Source organism: Misgurnus anguillicaudatus, chromosome 7 (genome assembly GCF_027580225.2).
Source record: "Misgurnus anguillicaudatus chromosome 7, ASM2758022v2, whole genome shotgun sequence".
NCBI classification, from domain to species: Eukaryota; Metazoa; Chordata; class Actinopteri; order Cypriniformes; family Cobitidae; genus Misgurnus; species Misgurnus anguillicaudatus.
In genome coordinates, this window is record NC_073343.2 from 16,142,700 (window position 1) to 16,165,277 (window position 22,578).

At 39.9% G+C, this 22,578-nt stretch overlaps 1 protein-coding gene across 3 annotated transcripts in view; it reads right to left on the bottom strand.

The window, feature by feature from the left end:
- The window catches only part of kcnk5a (potassium channel, subfamily K, member 5a), a 208,898-nt gene that overhangs the window by 140,361 nt on the left and 45,959 nt on the right, over positions 1–22,578 (bottom strand). For 2 of the 3 annotated variants that reach the window (XM_073869474.1, XM_073869473.1), the window contains exons 2-4: positions 8,461–8,572; positions 8,088–8,254; positions 7,787–7,955 (exon numbers count right to left, since the gene is read on the bottom strand). In XM_073869474.1, coding sequence (XP_073725575.1) covers positions 7,787–7,955; positions 8,088–8,254; positions 8,461–8,572 — 448 coding nt within the window. The remainder of the gene's footprint in view (positions 1–7,786; positions 7,956–8,087; positions 8,255–8,460; positions 8,573–22,578) is intronic. The other variant, XM_073869475.1, reaches the window with a different exon arrangement.

A 22,578-nucleotide genomic window follows, 5' to 3' on the forward strand; every position in this document is an offset into this window, starting at 1 on the left:
TATATACTGCCATCAGGTTTAATAGCCTCTCTAATTACACAATAACGGATGAATCTGCATTAAGAAAATGAAATTTACCATTAAAAGGCTGTTTGATATGTGCTGCTAACGTTATCCACTAAGACCGTTTCTCAATCCGAAGGCTGTAGCCTCCGAAGGGTCACATTTCTTATTTCAGAAATGGTCTTATTTCAGAATATTAACTTTGAAATTAACTTTAAAATATTGATTATTATTCTTAGTTAATCGTTAATTGTTGTAATATGCTTATGACTTGCGAATGTAATGCTCAGTTAACTTAAATAAACCAGGCGATGCCGTATGCAGCAGCCTGCCTGTGCGAAAGGGCTCTGATCTACCGCTGTTCATTTAACCGTAACTCCTGAAGCAAAAAGTTTGAATTGTTCCTAAAAGAAAACAGTTGCACTTTTTGGAAATATATGGCTATACGGTACTTTCTTGCTTTCCGTCTGCCAATCGCTGCTGTTTGTGGAGAGCTGAAGGGAAAGCGCGTTAGGTTCAAGTGCATCGCAGCAAAGAGCAATATTAAGGTCTAAAATATAAAACTGTGTAACACTAAAGTTGACACACTGTTGGTGGCTCGTGACTCGACGGCCCGACTGTTTAAGTTGATTTTCAATAAAGCAGCATTGATTTTTGTTCGCTTCTGTGTCCTCTATGTTTCAGAACCTGGCAAATGCTCGGGTAAGCCACCGGCTTATAAATTACCCCGAAAAAGATTTTTGCCTATACAGAACTAAGTTTAAGGATTGTTTCTCGCCAAACCCACAGTAAACAGTCAGATCACAACACCTGAAATATAGCTTATGGCACGATTTGCGTGGATTATGACAAAGGGCGGAACGGTTCTTTTTAGAGACCCACCATCATACACTTTCTGCCTCCGCCACTGATTAAGTTAGTTCTTCAGCGTTTTAAATTACCATTTTATTTTCTGCGGACAACGCTTTTTGGGAATGAAAAGAGGTAAGAAATGTAAGACTTGGGTAAATTAAATTTAAGACCTGGGATAAAAATCTGGGTGTTTTTAAGACTTTTTAAGGCCTTAAATTTAACATTCTGAATTTTAGACTTTTTAAGACTTTTTAAGACCCCGCGGGAACCCTGTATTTGAGTATGGGTCTCCATATCTGAGTGCATTAATGGTTGAATTTCTGTTCAACTGGAAAAGTTTGTGCCAAGTGTAATGATAAAAAATAATGATAGAAGAAGTAATCCCTAGATTTGAAATACTATTAGGAATAATTTTATATAATGGATCAGCCTTCATTGAAAAACAACAAAGTGAATACTGCAACAGTAAAGAATAAAGGAAAAACTTAGATGTGTTTACCATCTTTAATCATAAGGAGTAACTTATCCCTTCAATGTCAAACTCAGCAAAAAATGTGAAAGCATGAAACTGAACTGACTGGATGCTTTGTCTCTTGCAATAACAAGTGACAGACTGCAAACTAACACTGCATGGAATGCTTATTGGTCGACCAATGCCAATACCAATGTCTGCGCAATACTATATAACAAAAATTCATCCCCAAAAAAAGGACTTCCTCTGGAACGACTGCAGATGGAGCTTTTCGAACAATTACAAATAAAGATGAGATCTTATGTGATAAAACTAACTGTATGCATAAGCTATTTGTGTGCAGGAAAACGAAAAGGAGCCTGATGAGGAGATGGAGATAAAATGCCATATTATGCCATGGGATCTAGTGTATCTGAGGGTCTTCAGGAGAGAGTGACATAAAACAAGGACCAAGGAGAGCAGCCCTAACAGCAGGCCAAGGGGAAGGAGCACACCTGGTGTCATCTGAACCATTGCACAGAGTTCCTAAAATACCAGTTGGAGAGGAGGACAACAAAAACACGATACAGAAGAGGAGAGCTGAGGAGCAGAGGAGAACTTAAACACAAAAATGAAGAGGAGAGCTGAGGAAAAGAAAATAGAAAAAAGGACATGAGACAGAAGACAACAACAGAAAAATGACAAGCAATTCAAGTCTACAAACAAAAAAAGAACTAAGCAATGACAACTCAGGGCATATCAAGCAACGGCAACAAAGTTCTGAAAAATATGTAAATGAGGAGAGACTTTCAGGAGCAACAAGCAATGAGTGCAAAGCAGTGGAGTTCACAAGCAATACACAGGGACAAAGTTGCTGGTAATGTGTAAAGGACACACAAGGAAAACTTCAAGGAATTAGCCATGGAAATTGAAAAATAAAGCTAATAACCAGTTTGACAATTATCAGCAACATATGGTAAATTCACACTACTGCAGTCAATAATCAAACTTCTCTTCAATAAACTTTTCACCTATCAGCAAGGATCAGTAACACTTCAGCGAGGACCAGTAACACCAGTGAGAACTTATTCTACAATAATCTCAGGAGGAACAAAATCTAGATTGAATACTAAAGATACCAAAACAACAAGGAGACAAGGACATCAAAAGAAGAAAAAGGACGTCAACGGAAGGAAAAAAAATATATATTTTGGACATTTTATGGGAAACAAAAAAAACATAACGAATAGTACAAATGGTACAAAATTATCAAAGATAAGAGAAATTGGTATGAACAATTGCTTATTATGCTCTGAATTACGAAAGGTAATAATAATCAAAAGTCAACATGATATTACAGGGGTGTTCAATTTTACAAATTGACAAATTCTGGTTTAAATATCAATTTTATAGGGCATATTTTGGTAAATAGTCTCAATATTGGAAAGTTAATAAAAGCATTAAAATAGAAAAAAGTCAGAATAGAAATTCAAGAAAAACAAATACTAAAAACTTATGAAGATCAAACAGTAATTTTAGCAGACTTCTTTTGGTTTAATTTTGAATTGATGGGAAATGATAACTTATGGCAGTTTTGCAATTAGAGAGGAACTATATATGTACCAGATTAAGGTTAATTCAAGAAATCATTATGGTTCTAAGTTTGGAAAAATACTGGGAAAACTAATGATAAAACTAAAATAGCTTATCCCTAAATTGGTTTGGTATTCCCATAAATATGTTACAATTTAAGCAAGAGATGAGATAAAATCATGGTTAGAATAAATATTGATTTAATCTAGAATTAATAAATTATATTAAATATAATCAACAAATGTTTATTAACTTTAACAAATGATGCTTTAACAGCCTTAGAAAAACAATGAGATACTACAAAGGAGTATAGTTTTATTGTATGGAGATTAAGCTTACAGGAGCATTCTAACGAAGAAACAAGCCGTTTAAAGGCTGTTCCAGATCAGAAAAGCAGTTTAGAGTGAAAAATCAACGTGCTTACAGGAGCATTCTAACGATGAAACAAGCCGTTTAAAGGCATTTCCAGCTCAGAAAAGCTGTTATGCTTACATACCTAACAATACAACATCAAAATAGGCATTAATTGGAGCTATCAATAAACTTAAGAGTTTAGGATAGAAACTGCAACTAATACAGGAAGAAAGAATCTTAATGTGGAATTTGTAAAATGGGGTGATTGTTTTGTCAAATTACCACAGACATATTTTGGTATGTCAAATGATCAAATGTATAGGTTAAAGGATGCAAATGATACAAAGGTATAGGTTAAAGGATGAATTTTATCAAAGGTATTAGGAAAAGGATGAATATTATCAGAGGTTAAGGATTTGCAATTTTAATTGAATGGATTGTTATTTTACAGTATACTTCCTATATTGAAACAAATGTGGAAATATCAAGATGAAAAGTTACTTCATATAGGAAATTGCAAAGTGCATCAAAAAGGGGTTTTACAAAAGTTAGAAAATGGTAATACTACATCAGAAAAAGATAATGAAAATAATAAGTATTGAAAAGGTATTGACTCATTTCCACTCTTATGATGAATATGAATATTTTTATGAGTTCTAATTTTACAGCAACAATAACATAATGAAGTATATTCCATGATCATAAAGGTTTGTTCATTTAAGGAGTAGGTACTTTTACTTCTCCAAGGAGAAGATGTTTGTTCCACACTCCACCAAAGTGCAGCATCATGATTTAGTCATTGGTAAGGGAAAGATGGCTTAGTTGGGCCATTAATTAGCTTAACTTAATTGAACTGGATTATGAAGTTGCACTTTGGGTGAGACTTGTGAAAGTCTCAAAGGGTGGAATGAAGAAGATTTTTTAATTCAGAACTGTTACGAACGACACAACTCAATAATCCCAATGCAGAGGGTTTTTAATGAAACACTGAATCAGTAGGGTATGTATAATGAAAAAAACACTCAATGTCTTCATGTGATGTATGTGTGAATGTATGTGTGTAAATGCAAAAACACTCTAAGTGGGAAACACTGATGGGCTGTAGGACATCCACTTTAAATAAACACTCGATGTAATCCTCACAGGGCACAGAGAGAGATTCCTGGCGGGACAATGAGAGAGAGAGGTGGTCAATCCTTCAGCAGAGTCCATGCTGGACAGCGCACTGTAGCAGTCCGAGTGAAGCGCAGAATTACGCGCCCGAGAGCGCACTGCGGCTGGACAGCGCAAGGTGTAGAGCAGCGCTCGGAGATACCACAGACAGAGTGTTCACAGAGGAATGACGGTTGACACACCAATCGGGAGAGACTGACGGCAGGACGGGGAAATCTAAAGAGGCAAAGGCAGCAGAGAGCTCGGTGAATAATCCAATACGAGAAACAGAATACTAGACACAACAAGACTGGAACTAGACAAGCTAGCGGGCAGGTACATACAAAGACGAACTTGCAAAGAACAAAGGAAACGAGGGGAATTTAAATCAAACCGGATTGGACAATAATGAGAATCAGGTGCGGGTCGCAGGTGAGAGAAGTCAGAGTTAATGAGATCACCAGGTGGAAGACGCGCACGTGTGGAGCTGTCAAAACAAAAACACAACACATAGTGAAACAAAGACAAAGCAGCCAATAAGACCGAAATCATAACAAGAACTATATCTTTGGTGAACATGGTACTCAGATTCAAATGTGTTTTGCAAGTATGTATGTCTCAAGCTTGTAAGCTGAAGACTAGCAGTCTTAAAGACTGCAATGTATGCAGGGTTTAAAATATGGGTAACTGAGAGCAGAGCTAAAAATGCATAGGCTGACATTTGGAAGGAATGAAGTTACCACACCTGTCAAACATAAAAACATGCTAAAAACAACTACCTGGGAGGAGTTTAAACTTTTAGAGAACTGTATATTAGGTTGAATTCTGAAAAAGACTCTTTGGTTGATTGGCCACCAACTCGGCCTTATTGTTGTATGCAATAAAATCATCTTTTGGCAATGGAACCCTCTGCTGAAAATTATTTTTCATAATCACTAAAAAATCCACAACAGTGTCTTCAGCATTTGGCAGGGGAGCCTCCATGGTATCGGGTGTATCTTTGACGGTGTGGCAGGGTGTTTCAGAGTCTTGAGACATGTTGAATCAATGTGTCTGGGGTCTGTGGTCCGGGTCTTTTAATGCTTGTAGTAAGTGGGCGGAGACGACATCTTGCCGGTCCCCGCCACGCTTCCACTGGGGTCAAACAAGTTAACCCTTATGGCGTTGTATTGGTCACGCATCTTGCACCATCTAAACATTTTCTCAATGTGTGCAAAAACATCTCCAAGCACACGAACATCGCGCCACTGGAATATGAATTGCAGATCGTAGTGGTTGTTGTGCTCATCCTCCGGGATAGGCCATGTATACTCAGAAATCTTTGATGTGTCTCTACAGGTGAAAATGTAGACACAATCATCAAGTTTCTTTTTACACTGGTTGGCGACAATCATAGCGCATCCCCCGTGCCATGCCGTTCCACTCTCCAACGTACAACGGTAGATCACAAAATCCTAGCAAATCTTTCCAGATACGTTTGTAGAACAAGGACCAGTCTTTAGCAGGGAGAAAAATGCTTGGATCATCGTATGCTTGTTTCTCACCAGATTCCACACTGTAAAGCTTTACAGTGCGCAACTTCTTGTCAAACTCGTAGTACCCCAAACGCTTGTCAGCCATTAGAAATTCATATTTAACCATGTCTTCCAAATCATGTAAAAACTCTGTCAAACGCACACGATGTCCCACTCCCCTCTTGGGCGCAAAAGTCGCATCCTCATCCATTTCCATACCAGAAGCCGGAGGGGTATTAAACGCACCAGCCATTGTTCAACGGTTAAGACAGAGCCAAAGTCTTTTCATTCACTGAAAACCTGTAACCTGTTTTAAACAAGCCTATCTTATAACATCCATTTATACAACACACACACACACACACACACGCTGTGAGACGCGCAGTCAGTGGGGGCGAGAAGGGAGGGGTGAAAGGGGGACAGAGAGGAGCGCTCCTGACACCTGACACTCCAGAACCTGGACAGTCTAAAACAATAAAAAAAATTGTTGACAACAATAAACATGACAACATTCGCTTGACAAAAAACACACACACACAGAGGAAACACGCACAGTCCGGATAGCCGCTGTCTAAAAGCACATGATATACGATTGTCAATACTAGACAGCTTGTGCAGCTTTTGATTGATAGTCCCGCCCCCTGTCAAAGAGGGTCATAAATCAATCATATTTTGACATATGCAGGGTCGCTTATACTACTGACGGCGTCCCGTGCATTCGCAAATCCATCAGCTCTTGCTCTCTCTCTGGTAAATAAAGGTGGTGCTTTGGTCCGCAATGCGAGCGCATCTCAACAAACGGCCTCAACTGTACGTTGCGCTGGGTGCAGGGAGTGCTCATTGGAGTTGTAGTTACCCAGTGTCGCATTGCACATGTTTATCATTTCGTGTAACTTTTAAGAAAACTACAATTAAAAATTATATTCAACCTGCCAAAGTGGCTAATGAGATTGGTTGTCTTACCCGCCACAGCCGAAATCTACCCGCATTTGGCGGGTGTTAATGTCAAGCCCTGCTTGTGTGTGTGCGTGCATGCTTGTTTGTTTGTGTGCGTGCGTGCATACATGAATGTCACTGTTACAGTAATTTCAATTATTCATATAATTATGTACAGGTAGAACACAGCAACAAGGCAGATGTCAGTGACAAGACAAGGGCTTCTGTGAACCATCCGGCTGAAGCTCCTGAACCTGTTAGCCATGGGTGGCAAGAAACAAACTGATAGTCAAAAAACATTTTCTTCCTCTCATCCTGGGCCTCTCAGTGATGCTGCTACTTTTGAATCAGAAGAACCTAAAGACTTAGTTTATTTAGTTTATTTCTGATGTACTCCTTCAAAATATGGAGATTTCTTCACTTCAATGATAATACAGCAAGACCAGCCAATGAAACTGACAGTTTCGAAATTCTGTGAAATGTATCAGCCTAACACGTAAGGGTTATTGTTATGCAGTTTACCACTCTAAGATCAATTACGGTGCTTAAATTGTATTTATTTTATATTTATTTTCAAAGTTAAATCATTATTGAAGATTTAATTTTTGAAAGAATATGAAATCTAAATGTATTTTGCTTGAAAATGCAACCCTTTCAGAAAAATGCATTTTTCTCAGGTTTTTGTCCAAAATGTTCAGTTTTTGATGAAACCTACTTGCTTTCAAGTGGTGATTACAAATGAACGCATGAATATAGTGTTTAATTTTTTGTTTAAAAGCAGAGGCTTGGTTCTTTATTGTGATATATAACATGTTCATATATTTATTGCAGAAAATCATCAAAAATGCTGGCGGTGGCAAATAAAAAAAAAACACTGGTGATGAAAAAGTTAATAAATGACTAATGATAGCAAGTAGTTGTAATGACTTACCTGCTACAAGATCACCAAAACCAATAGTTGTCAAAGTTACAAAAGAAAAATACAAGCCCTCAATGTAGGTCCAACCTTCTTGAGACATAAAAACAAATGGAGGAAATACCAAATGGACCAGCAAGCCCCACAACAGAAAGATTGCAGTGCATGTGAATTGTGTTTTCTGCTGTCAGAAGGCAAAAAATAAAAATTAACAAACAAGAAATAAAGAAGTCTTGCACAAGATTTGCACAATGGTGATAGAAATGCTACTGTCAAAACATTCAAATCAAAACGTGTTTATGTGGTTTTTCCTTACCAGTGTTATTCCTTTCTTTGTAAGATATAGCCCAAGATTTTTAGCTCGCCCCCCAAAAAACTTCCCAAGTTCACTAATCCAGGTTAAACAGAGTGGCACTCCAAAAAGACCATAAAAAATACAAAAAACTCTCCCTGAAGGTGTTTTAGGGGCGATATTTCCATATCCTGTGGGAAAAGAATATTCAAAAAATGATTTTTTTGCAGTATTCCTAACATTACTTTCTATATTTCTAATCTTAAAATAGCATGTTTCATACTAATTATTATGTTTTTCCCTTTGCCTGACTAAAGCAATGAATATTTCCTTTGTTAATTTCTCAAAAATAAACATTCATTTATGATCAAAATGCTGAAATTGACCTAATTCTAACCTATAGTTGTGATAACTGTAGCTGCAAATATGACAGCATTGGGCCAATTCCAGTTGTTAAAGGTTTTGTCCCCTGTGATGGTGACACCTTGTCCAGCAGCATCAGACACTACCTAGTTCAAAGCAAATCAACAAAGAAATCAACAAAAAGAATGTCTATACAAATAGTAAACTACAAATATATGACATTAGGACAGTTTACTTTCTAGAAGACATTGTGGATTTGTGTTAGAGACAAGAGCTTCTACCCCATACTTTATTATCAGTGTTATCAGGGGCCCCCTAATGAGCATGCCATGGCCAAACAGTCACCTCTGGGACCAATGCAATTTCATTTAAATAAAGTGTTTTCAGGATCTCCGCCCACACTACACGACTGAAAACATGTCACAACACGAATCATGCACACTAGTGCCCTGTCCCAATATACGCACTTCCGCCCATCTGCCCCACAATGCATGTTCTCGCAAAGGGGTGCAAAAACCTAGGGTGTACCAATTCTCTAATGGTGTTCTCCAGGGGTGATCATTAGTTCACTTAATGCACCCCTTTCGCAAGTGCGCATCAGACCGCACTTTGCTATAGGCTATTACCCAGAATCCTTGTAGTGTTGTGACGTTTCGAACAGCTAACCAACGAGGGAGCAAAACGGTTGCTATGGTCGGACGCCGGGAAAACTCAGAAGGAAAACATTTAAAATGTTTACTTTACAAAGATAAGTTTAATGAGGAATTTCATACTCCTAAAATAATAGAGTTTAATGGATTTCTTCAGTAATATGTCAGGAAACACATAAGTATTAGTGATAATATTAACTAACATTTGACTTTATAGTACATTCATTCTGAAATTACTACAGTTCAAAAACACCCTGAGTGGGAGTCAAACCGGCAATCGATCCGCCATGTGAGTCGAACGCTCCGAAAGCCCGGGCACACTTCAGCACCCTCTGCGTCCATCTCTGTCATGCGAACGCATGTGTGCGGGAGACAGAACCGGGTACGTAGAGTGAAGCACCCGCATAATGGACCTATTGGGAGATTAGGGAATGATATTTACTCACTGCACCGCCTTCATACACTAGCTGGTCTCTGTTGCAACAGCAAAAAAAAAATTCTAGCCTTAACACATCACTCATTTATGTAGTATACACTCACTGGCCACTTTATTAGGTATACCTGTCCAACTGCTCGTTCACGTAAATTTCTTATCAGCCAATCACATGGCAGCAACTCAATGCATTTAGGCATGTAGATATGGTCAAGACGATCTGCTGCAGTTCAAACCGAACGTCAGAATGGGGAAAAAAGGTGATTTAAGTGACTTTGAACATGGCATGGTTGTTGGTTCCAGACGGGCCGGTCTGAGTATTTCAGAACCTGCTGATCTACTGGGATTTTCACGCACAACCAGCTCTAGGGTTTACAGAGAATAGCCAGAAAAAGAAAAAATATCCAGTGAGCGGCAGTTCTGTGGGCAAAAATGCCTTGTTGATGCTAGAGGTCAGAGGAGAATAGGCAGACCGATTCAAGCTGTTAGAAGAGCAACTTTGACTGAAATAACCACTCGTTACAACCCAGGTATGCAGCAAAGCATTTGTGAAGCCACAACACACACAACCTTTAGGCGGATCTGCAACAACAGCAGAAGACCCCACCGGGTACCACTCATCGCCACTACAAATAGGAAAAAGAGGCTACAATTTGCACAAGCTCACCAAATTGGACAGTTGAAGACTGGAAAAATGTTGCCTGGTCTGATGAGTCTCAATTTCTGCTGCGACTTTCGGATGTTAGAGTCAGAATTTGGTGTCAACAACATGAAAGCATGGATCCATCCTGCCTTGTATCAATGGTTCAGGCTGGTGATGGAGGTGTAATGGTTTCTTGGCACACTTTGGGCCCATTGGTACAAATTGAGCATTGTGTCAACGCCACAGGCTACCTGAGTGTTGTTTCTGACCATTTCCATCCATTTATAACCATAGTGTACCCATCTTCTGATGGCTACTTCCAACAGAATAATGCGGCATGTCATAAAACGTGAATCATCTCAGTTTTCTTAAACATGACAATGAGTTCGTCAATGAGTGTGCTCAAATGGCCTCCACAGTCACAATATCTCAATCCACTAGAGTATTTTTGGGATGTGGTGGAACGGGAGATATGCATCATGGATGTGCAGCCGACAAATCTGCAGCAACTGCGTGATCTTATCCTATCAATATGGACCAAAATATCTGAGTAATGTACCTTGCTGAATCTATGCCACAAAGGATTAACCCTCTGGGGTCCGACCGTTTTGGGACACTGTCAGAGGTTGTGACATGCTCTTACATTTGATCTTTTTTCAGTTGCTTTAAAACATAATAATGGCAAGTGTCTCATAACACTGCGTTCAGCACAAACTGGGCTACAATATTTTATGAGCTACATGTATGTACATGTTTGTATTTTTGAGAGAATAATGTTTATGCGTGGTTTTTAAAAAAGCAAAATTTTTAAGTCACTGATTTAAGTCCACAAAACCCATACTAAACATGTTTTAACAAGACCTTTCTAAACAGAATCTATTAGTCTAGAGTTTTTTCTTTAAAATTATGTGAAAATCATTCTGCTTACTCATTCACATAAACCAATATATTGATTTAGAAATTGTAATACAGTTTTTGTTTAGAGGGGCCGTATGCGAGAAGGATTGATTGACAGCTGAGCAACAAAAGACTCGCATAATGAGCTGCATACTGAGTCTAGGCAGGAATCTGAGAGGGAACTACAATAAAGAATGTGAGGACAAATGTATACATGTTTGTTTGAGGCTTATTAAGCTAAGTTAACAATATAATCAAAATAGAAAGGAAGGTCAGTAGGACATTTTCAGTTTATTTGGAAAGAAACCCTATTCAAAAACTTTGTATAAACTAAGAAACTGATAAACAACAGAGCTGTAAACACGTGGCTCATGTTACCATATAACTTTAGTCCAAAAAGTGTGAATATGTTTTTCCACTTCATAGTTTTGTACTGATGAGAGGGATACAGACCTGTAAGTGAGTTATAAACAGCTGTTAGCATAAATTGGCCACAGAAATACCCTTACATACATAACTGATGGGTAAATTTCACTGATAGCACTACATTCAGATCAACTATCATGTACATTTGGACTAAATTCAGAACATCTCAGATAAACATCTGCAGTGATTAGTTTTATAAAAAGCTGTTTTTAGATGACTGTTTTTTCAGATGCCCATCGATCGTCTAGCTTTGTAATGGCGGATGCTGTGTTAGACACAGTTACTCACTTTCGTTTTCTTCATGGCAACTTTCAGTTAGGCTGCACTGCAAGATCTTTTAAGTGTGTGCTGTAATATGATTCCATACATTGTTTACAATTCCATCCATTGCGCTTTACACGCGACACCATTTTCATGAGCGCCGCAGAGACGCGAGCTCGCGCACATGTACGCCATATGCGATGTGTTTTTAAAGTTCATACGCGCTTACAGAAACGTCAATACGCGACGCCGCGTTTTTGGACCCCTGGGGGTTAAGGCATACTTAAATCCAAACTTGAAGTGCATTCAAATTAAAAGTGCTGGTGTCAGGCACAAAACACAGAGGATCCCAATGCAGTTAACAGAAGGTTTTATTTAAACAATAATGACAGCAAACAGACAATGGCACGTCTGGGCATAAAGCCACACCAGGGCAGAAGGCTGAGACGGGGAACACACACAGGCACCGGAACGATGAACCACACACGTTCGGGCTCCGGCCAGACAGACGAACGGTGGGAGGAAGTATGGAGACCCCGATACGGGGTAGGGTGCGTAGACCGCTCCCGTGAGCGCCGCGTCACGGAAGCCACTGGGACAGGGGTAAATCCTGCGGCGGGCAGAGGGAGAGAGAGAGAGCGTTAGAGAAACTGATGAGAGAAGCTGGACAGCTCCAGTGATGAAGGACCTCTCCAGTGGACAGCGACAATGCCGCGATGAGCCTCTGCAGTTAAGTAATTGACCAGTCTGTAAATCCAACTGAGGTTGAAGACAGTCCGTAACAGGCAGCAGAGAAACAGTCCAGAGAGCCGTCGAGTAATCAGAGTCCACAGGAAAACTCTCAGGTAGCAGTGAGCTCAGACTGGGGTAGGGAAAATAAATCCACAAACTAGAATCAGACACAAAACAAGACTATAAACTAGCATAGCTAGAAATGGCGAGAACATACGCCGTGACAGACGAGTATATAGACAAACTTTGACAATGTTTGACAATCTTGACAAATTTGACAAATGACAATCTTGACAATCTTGACAAATGACAATCTTTTGACAAACGAACTTGCAAAGACACACTAAACACACAGGGATTAAATACACAGATAAGATGAGAGGATAACAAGCAACAGGTGAGGAAGACGAGAGAAGGTAATCACACTGAACAGGAACACCTGTGAGGGAAGCACACGTGAACCTGAAAAACACATACAAAAGACAACCACAATACAAACAAGACAAAACCATAAATATATTTATATATATATAAATATATATATATATACACACATGAAAACAGAACACTAGACTAAACAAGACATAAAAACAAAGACTGGAAAATGCAAGGGAGCGGGGATAAAGTCACAATGACAAGAGGATACAAGGGAGCGGGGAAAAATCACAAGACACGAGAAAAGCGTGGTCTGATATGACAATACCAAAACCACGTTCTCCCACACAAAACATTTACTGTTAGGACCCTGCCATACACAACTATATATAATTACCAAACAAGATTATGGCAGAGTCCTCACAGCTGGCTAATGCTAAGCGGAAGTTTTCTAAGATTGTTATTCACGCTGGCATGAATGACACCAGGCTCCGCCAGTCGGAAATCACCAAAGATACTATTAAGAAAATGTGTGAAATTGCAAAAACAATGTCAGACAATGTAATATGCTCTGGTTCCCTCCCCGCCTACCAGAGAGATGAACCACATAGTAAATTAGTGTCTCTCAATGGCTTGATGTCAAAGTGGTGCCCTCAGCATAATGTAGGGTTTATAGACAATTGGAAGCATTTCTGGGGGAGACCATTCCTCCTAACCCGAGATGGCCTTCATCCGTCATCGGAAGGAAGTGCAATACTCACTAGAAATCTGATTAACTCTTTCCCCGCCATTGACGAGATATCTCGTCAATCTGCAATACCGCTATTATCCACCAGGTGGCGCTCTTCCGCAACGTATAAAAACCGGAAGTATTGCCCTAGGGCAAACAGCTGTATGTCCGTGTATGTTTTAAAGATCGCTCTGCATCTGATCTCTATCAAAAGTCCGTCACAAAATGGAATTATCTCAGCTTATTGCTCAAAAAAATTTTTTTTTTGATGAAACCTACACATATTTGAGAGGTGATAAAAACAGAACACATAAAGGTAGGATGAAACTGATTTTTTGTTTGAAAGCAGAGGGTCTGTTCTTTTAATTCATATATTGTATGTTTATATATTTAAAAAGGAGCATTTTCTGGAAGGCATTAAACTTTTGTGAAATTCATGAAAAACTCATGGAAAGAGTTAATAGTCTTAATTCTGATATAGTCTGACTATCCAGGGCCCAGGTCAGGAAACAGACGGATCGGCTTAACCGGCCGTCTGTTAGCTGCCGTGATATGTCAAGATCACATATATCCCAGCACTTCGAGTCGATCTTACCAGAATATCAACACATTTCAACTGTATCTGTTCCCCGAACAAACAAATACAGAGCATCACTTACCACATCTGGTACAAATCTGATTAACATAAAATTAGAAAACAATACATTAACAGATGAACCTCGAATGTTAAAATTCGGCCTTCTTAACATTAGATCACTTACCAATAAAGAACCTATTGTCAATGAAATAATTAATGACTAAAACTTAGATGCACTCTGTTTAACAGAAACCTGGCTTAAAGCAGACGACTACATTAGTTTAAACGAATCCACCCCACAAGACTATTATTATAAACACGAACCTCGATTAAAGGGGTGAGGGGGTGGTGTAGCTACAATATACAACAAAATTTTTAAAGTAAACCAAAAATCTGAACTAAAATTTAAATCATTTGAAGTAATGTTGTTAAATATGGAAATAACTGATCGTAACAAAATCTATAGGCCTCTGGGCCACCATGCAGATTTCCTTAAAGAAATAGCAGATTTCCTGTCTGAGCTTGTAGTCACTGTAGATAAAGCTCTTATCGTTGGTGATTTTAATATCCACGTGGATAACCCAAAAGATGCATTAGGACGTGCGTTTATGGATGTTCTAAATTCTCTCAATATTAGACAAAACGTGACAGGGCCAACGCATACTCGTGAGCACACATTAGACTTAATTCTGTCACTCGGACTCAATATTAATGACATCGAAATATCACCTCAGAGTGATGCAGTTTCTGACCATTACCTTGTGTCATACACTGTTCTTCTAGATAGGATCACTCAATCCACAACATGTTACCGACTAGCCAGAACAATAATTTCCACCACTAGAGATAGCTTTATTATCACTCTTCCAGACATGTTCCGAATGAAACATGTAGCAGATAACTGTGACGATCTAGATATTGGAATAGAAAACCTGAACAATGTCTGTTCTAACACATTGGATGAAACACTACAGACAGGCTATTAAACCGCCAGATCTACCTATCTCAGCAAGCTTATAAATGAGAATCATAATAACCCTCGTTTCCTCTTTAGCACAGTTGCGAAACTGACTAGAAACAAAGAACAAACAGAAACCAATAGTAAACTTCAACACAATAGTAGCGATTTCATGAACTTCTTTTCTAACAAAATTACGGCTATTAATTCAATTCAATTCAATTTTATTTATATAGCGCTTTTCACAATACTCAATTGTTTCAAAGCAGCTTTACATTAATAGAAGCAGTAAAAGCACAGAAAAACGACAGATAGCACAACATAATACACAATAGCATAAGCAGTCAAATTTGCTGCGGCTATGACTCGACATTATGAGCGAGCGTATTACTAATGTAACGTCTAGAAGAAGAAGCTAAGTTAAGCCCAAGCAGGCTACCTCCCCGGGGTAAAAAACCCCCTAGGAAAAAAAAACAAAAACCCCGGTTGTTTAGCCGAGGAAATAAAAAAAAAGTCCTAGGAGGGAAAAACCCTTGGGAATATATATATTTATATACACACATATAAACGGATAAGGAGATTAAGCGAAGATTAAGCGGAGATTAAGCAGGTCCTGCCGGTGATCGTTGGTCAGGCATCAGCTGGGCATCACGTTGAAGGACGACCAGTAGATCAGAGGTGTGCCGACTTTCACATCTACCGGAACTGGGTCTGTTTGTCCCATTGTCCTCGGGGTCGAGGACGAGACAGGGAGAGAAAAACAAAATCATGTTAGCGAAGGGGCCGTTCACATGTAATGCAAGTGTGATGTGGTTTAATCAGCTTAGTTTCAGACAGACTAACTATTGCGGCATAATTATATTATCCACAGTTGAGGATTCTAGAGGTCATAAAAGCATGGATAAGCTTCTCTGCGTCAGATGTAGACAGTATATGGCGTATTTTCGAGATATTTCTAAGATGGAAGAATGCTGTGCGGCAGACGTTGGCGATATGACTATCGAAGGATAAGTTGCTGTCGAACATCACACCTAAGTTCCTAACCGTGGAAGATGGCACCACAGTGCAGCCATCTATGTGCAACTTGTAATCTGACATATTATGTTTGTAGCGATTCGGTTCAATAATAAGTATCTCTGTCTTATTGGAGTTGAGCTTAAGAAAGTTATGTGCCATCCAGTCACTAACATCGCTAAGGCAGTCTGTTAGTTTAGAAAATGTGTGTGTTTTGCTGGGATGTGAGGAGATTTAAAGCTGGGTATCATCCGCATAGCAGTGAAAACTTATGTTTCCTGATAATGTCTCCTAGGGGTAACATGTATAACGAGAACAGGATAGGACCTAAAACCGATCCCTGCGGTACACCGTATTTAACCAGGGAGTGATATGACTCTTCCTCGTTTACAGAAACAAAGTGATAGCGATTGGTTAGACACGACCTAAACCAGGCTAGCGCCTGACCACTGATACCAACATAGTTTTCTAGTCTATTGAGTAAGATTGTGTGATCTATTGTGTCAAAGGCTGCACTAAGGTCTAATAATATAAGAATTGAGATTTCACCACGATCGAATGTTAATAGGAGGTCATTTGTAACTCTAAGCACTCTCTGTGCTATGGTGGGGCCTGAATCCTGATTGGAACTTTTCATATGTACTATTATTTGTCAAGAATGTGCGTAACTGGCTTGCCACTACCTTTTCTAATATTTTCGAAAGAAAAGGGAGATTTAAGATTGGTCTAAAGTTATTAAGCTCTCCCGGATCAAGCTGTGGTTTTTAATCAGCGGTCTAATAACTGCTAGTTGGAACGTATCCTATTTCTAGCGATGAGTTAAAGATATTTAAAACCGGGGTTGACACTACAGGGAATACCTCTTTAAGTAGTTTTGTGGGAACTAGGTCTAATATACAGGACGATGATTTGGATGATGTAACTAGTCTAGAGAGCTCATCTATTGTAGTAGGTTTAAATGAATCAAGATGTTCGTATGGTAGTCTAGTGTTAAGTGAACTAATGGGTAGAGTGGTGGCTGCCTGGGTAGCTACGATGTTTTCCCTAATAGCTGTAATTTTGTTAGAAAAGAATTTCATGAAGTTCATATGTCAGATTACAAGTTGCACATAGATGGCTGCACACTGTGGTGCCATCTTCCACGGTTAGGAACTTAGGTGTGATGTTCGACAGCAACTTATCCTTCGATAGTCATATCGCCAACGTCTGCCGCACAGCATTCTTCCATCTTAGAAATATCTCGTAAATACGCCATAATCTGTCTACATCTGACGCAGAGAAGCTTATCCATGCTTTTATGACCTCTGGAATAGACTATTGTAACTCGCTACTCGGGGGATGCCATGCAAATCAGGTAAATAAGCTTCAGCTAGTTCAAAACGCTTCTGCAAAGGTACTTACTCAATCTAAAAAGTATGACCACATAAGCCCAATTCTGGCATCTTTACACTGGCTACCAGTTAAATATCGCATACAATTTAAAATATCACTAATCACCTACAAAGCTTTAAATGGCCTAGCACCCTCATATCTTAGAGAATTACTATCAGAATACAATCCATCACGCACACTACGGTCGCAAAATTCTGGTCTCTTGATTATCCCTAGACTATCAAAAGTGTCTAAAAGTGGAAGATCCTTTTCCTACTTAGCCCCTAAGCTCTGGAATGATTTACCAACCGATGTCCGAGAATCAGACACAGTCGATCATTTTAAATCTAGACTTAAAACTTTTCTCTTTAACAAAGCATTCGCATAATTTGTCTAGTAAAGGTACTTAACTCGCAATAGTTATTTGTACGGAACAAAGCACTCGCGGTCATAACACAGACCAACCAAATAAATAAATAAAAACCTTATCTTATCGTATGGTCGGGTTGCGATTTTTGAACTTTCGTGTGTCTTGTGAATAGGATGCCATACAGACCCGTTTGCCACTGAACCTGCATTAACGACGACAGTGGGGCTCCCGGCCTTAGTCAAACGGGTTGGCACGTATGGTCGGGTTGGGATTTTGGCGTGTTCGTGTGTCTTGTGAATAGTATGCCATACAAACCCGTTTGCCACTGAACCTGCATTAACGACGACAGTGGGGCATCCAGCCTTAGTCAAACGGGTTGGCACGTATGGTTGGGTTGTGATTTTGGCGCTTTCTTTGTCTTGCGAATAGTATGCCATACAGACCCGTTTGCCACTTAACCTGCATTAACGACGACAGTGGGGCTTCGGGCCTTAGTCAAACGGGTTGGCATGTATGGTCGGGTTGCGATTTTGGTGCTTTCGTGTGTCTTGTGAATAGTATGCCATACAGACCCGTTTGACACTGAACCTGCATTAACGATGACAGTGGGGCCTCCAGCCTTAGTCAAACGGGTTGGCACGTATGGTCGGGTTGCGATTTTGGCACTTTCATGTGTCTTGTGAATAGTATGCCATACAGACCCGTTTGTACAATAGGACAATGGGACAAACAGACCCAGTTCCGGTAGATGTTAAAGTCGGCACACCTCTGATCTACTGGATGTCCTTCAACGTGATGCGCAGCTGATGCCTGACCAACGATCACCGGCAGAACCCGCTTAATCTCAGCTTAATCTCCTTATCCGTTTATATGTGTGTATATACATATATATCTACCAAGGGTTTTTTCCTCCTAGGACATTTTTTTATTTCCTCGGCTAAACAGCCCGGGGTTTTTTTCTCCTAGGGGGTTTTTTACCCCGAGGAGGCAGCCTTCTTGGGCTTAAAGGGATACTTCACCGATTTAGCATTCAGCTTTGTATCTGTAGAAACCCGGCAGTATTACTGAATGACCATGTTTCCCTCCCTCATTTCCCCCTGAGAGGAGAGATATCTGCATTTTGGTTCTGCAAAAAAGTCCTCCGATGATGTAATATGACGATTTTTGCATCATCGGAGGACTTTTTTGCAGAACCAAAATGCAGATATCTCTCCTCTCAGGGGGAAATGATGGAGGGAAACATGGTCATTCAGTAATACTGCCGGGTTTCTACAGATACAAAGCTGAATGCTAAATCGGTGAAGTATCTCTTTAACTTAGCTTCCTCTTCTAGACGTTACATTAGTAATACGCTCGCTTATAATGTCGAGTCATAGCCGCAGCAAATTTGACTGCTTATGCTATCATGTATTATGTTGTGCTATCTGTCGTTTTTCTGTGCTTTTACTGCTTCTATTAATGTAAAGCTGCTTTGAAATAATTAAGTATTGTGAAGAGCGCTATATAAATTAAATTGAATTGAATTGAATATTATGTTTGTAGCGATTCGGTTCAATAAGTATCTCTGTCTTATTGGAGTTGAGCTTAAGAAAGTTACACTAGAATTAATGATTTTATAGACACTATGCTTTTTATTTAGCACAGAAATACTGCTTGCTTACTTTGACTTTGATCAATTCTATTCACTTAGAAACACTTGATGATTCTTATATTATTTATTTCAGGAATCTTTTTTCTATCATTTGAAAGTGAACACCGACCATAATATAAAATCACAAGACAGTCGTGTCAGGCATATATATAGGTTCGGTGCAGATATTTTCTGTGTCATCACCGAAATTTAAAGAAACGGCTTACCTGTTTTGTAGTTTAACTTTTGACAAGGTAACCACACTGTTTTAAATGTAAAACGTATACCCGTCGAAAAACATCTGTTTTTTATGTTTAGTTTGATGAACTTGTCACAGGCCGGGCACCACCGGCACTCTAGACCCTACCCCTGACTCCAATACCACCTCGATGAATCCCCCGAGTTCCCAAAAAGCAGACTGACACTGGACTTAAGAACAAATCAAATCAGTTTTTATTAAATTATTTAAAACAGTCTCTCTTGTCTAAAAGTCCTCTTTTCGGCCTCTCTCTCTTCTTCAGACCAAGCCCAACGAGTCAGTGGCAGACAGCTTACAGAAAGGGGCTTTCTTCTCCAGGTACGCAGTGGTGAGTATTCAGAAAGGGCTTTCCTTTGTAAGTATACAGCAGTTAATATTCAGAAGGGGCTTTCCTTTGCAAGTGTTTAACGGCGAGTATTCAGAGAGGGCTTTCCTTGGAAAATATGCAATGATGAGTATCCGAAAGGGGCTCTCCTCTACAGACATGCAGCGAAGGTATTCCAAAGGGGCTCTCCTTTGCAAGTATGCAACGATGAGCATTCAGAAGGGGCTTTCCTACGCAAGTATGTAGCGGTAAGTATTCAGAAGGGGCTTTTCTTTGCAAGTGTGCTGTGGTAAGTGTACAGAGGGGGCTCTCTTTTACAGATGTGCAAGGTGAACATACAGATATGGCTTTCCGTTGTGGGCGGGCAGCAGTGAGTATACAGAAGGGGCTTTCCTTTACAGGTAGGCAGCGACGAGTACACAGAAAAGGCTTTCTTCCTAGGCGTGCAGCGGTGAGTATACAACAGGGCTTTCTTCCTTGGCGGACAGCAGTGAGTATACAGAAGGGCTTTCCTTTCCAGGTGGACAGCAGTGAGTATACAGAATGGCTTTCCTTTCCAGGTAGATGACAACAACTATACAGAAAGGGCTTTCTTCCTAGGTGGGCAGCAGGGAGCATACAGAAAGGGCTTTCCTTTGTAAGCGGGCGGCAGTAAGTATGCAGAAAGGGCTTTCCTTTACAGGTCAGTGGCGGTAAGTATACAGAAGGAGCTTCTCTTTGTAGGCAGACAACAATAAGTATGCAAAAAGGACTTTCCTTTGCATACAGGCCGCAATAAAGATCCAGGACGGGCTTTCCCTTGCAGGTCAGCCGCGGTAAGTATACAGAAGGAGCTTTTCTTTGTAGGCGGACAACAACAAGTACGCATAAAGGACTTTCCTTTGCAAACAGGCCGCAATAAAGACAAAGGACGGACTTGCCTTTGCAAGTGGGCGGCATTAAGTATGCAGAAAGGACTTTCCTTTGTAAACGGGGAGCAGTGAAGACACAGGACGGGATTTCCTTTACAAACGGGTGGCAGCAAGTATGCAGATAAGTATGCAGAAAGGACTTTTCTTTGCAGGTTGACGGCGGTAAGTTTACAGAAGCAGCTTCTCTTTGTAGGCGGACAACAATAAGTATGCAGAAAGGGACTTTCCTTTGTAAACGGGCAACAGTGAAGACACAGGACGGGCTTTCTTTTGCAAGCGGGCAGCAGTAAGTATGCAGAAAGGACTTTCCTTTACAGGTCAGCAGCGATATGTATACAGAAGAAGCTTTCCTTTGTAGGCGGACAGCAATAAGTATGCAGAAAAAGCTTTCCTGGCTAGGCTAAGTTGTGAGATAATGAGAAACAATTTTTTTTTTCAAAATTTGTGATTTTCGTTTTATTGCAGAATCTGTTTGTTGAGATCACGAAGAAGCCTCTCCATGTTTGAGATAGCAGTTTTTGTATATTTAAAAGTGTACATTTTGCGGTTGAATCGGCTTCTTTTTCCGGAGATTCTAGCGTGCAGCGGGGGGGGGGGTATTGTCTGTGTGTATTAAAGCAACACTATGTAGTTTCCATGTAAAAATGACTTACAGCTCCCCCATGTGGTTGAAAAGCGCAACAGTGCCTGGTATCAGACACTCTTCTGCAGGCAGGGGGAGGGTCGGGGCTGTGTGCTCTACCCTCCACCGCCACTTTCAGAGTGTACTTGTAGCAGCTAGGAGCTGCTCAGGTTGCAGCAACAGTACAATTTGTCCAGTTAAAAGTTATTCTATCACTGAAATAATTTTCAACATAATTTTAAGGTAAAAAAACTACATAGTGTTGCTTTAACATACTGTATAAGCAGCTTGTGTTTTCGCCCACGGCCCCAAAGGGAACAGCGTGACTACTTTAGTAGGACTAAAGGATAGTTTGCCCAAAAATGAAAATAATGGGATTAATGACTTACCCTTATTTCGTTCTAAACCCGGAAGACCTCAGTTCATCTTCGGAACACAGTTTAAGACGTTTTAACGTTAGATTTAGTCCGAGAGCTTTCTGTCCCCTCCATTGAAAATCTATGTACAGTTTCCATATCCAGAAAGATAATAAAAACATCATCAAAGTAGTCCATGTGACATCAGTGAGTCAGTTAGAATGTGTTGAAGCATCGAAAATACATTTTGGTCCAAAAATAGCAAGAATTACGACTTTATTCAGCATGGTTTTCTCTTTCGGTTCTTTTATGAACCACGTAAAGTCACGTGACTGTAGTGACGCGGCTAACCTGTTCCTCAGACATGTTTGCTACATTTTTTTTTCAAACTTACAGCATGCGTCTCCCCAGCCTGTAAACGAAGCTTACAAAACAAAAGAAAAAAAAGAAGCTGGGGCGGAACAGAGACAGAGCGCACTGCCTCATAACCTGAAAACCACGCCCACCTGATGGTGAAACAATCCATCCCGTATAAAAACTTATTTCTGTTTTTTTGCTTGTTAGTTGTACATATTGTCACACAGGAGCTTTTAAGCATTATTCTGTTTTTTG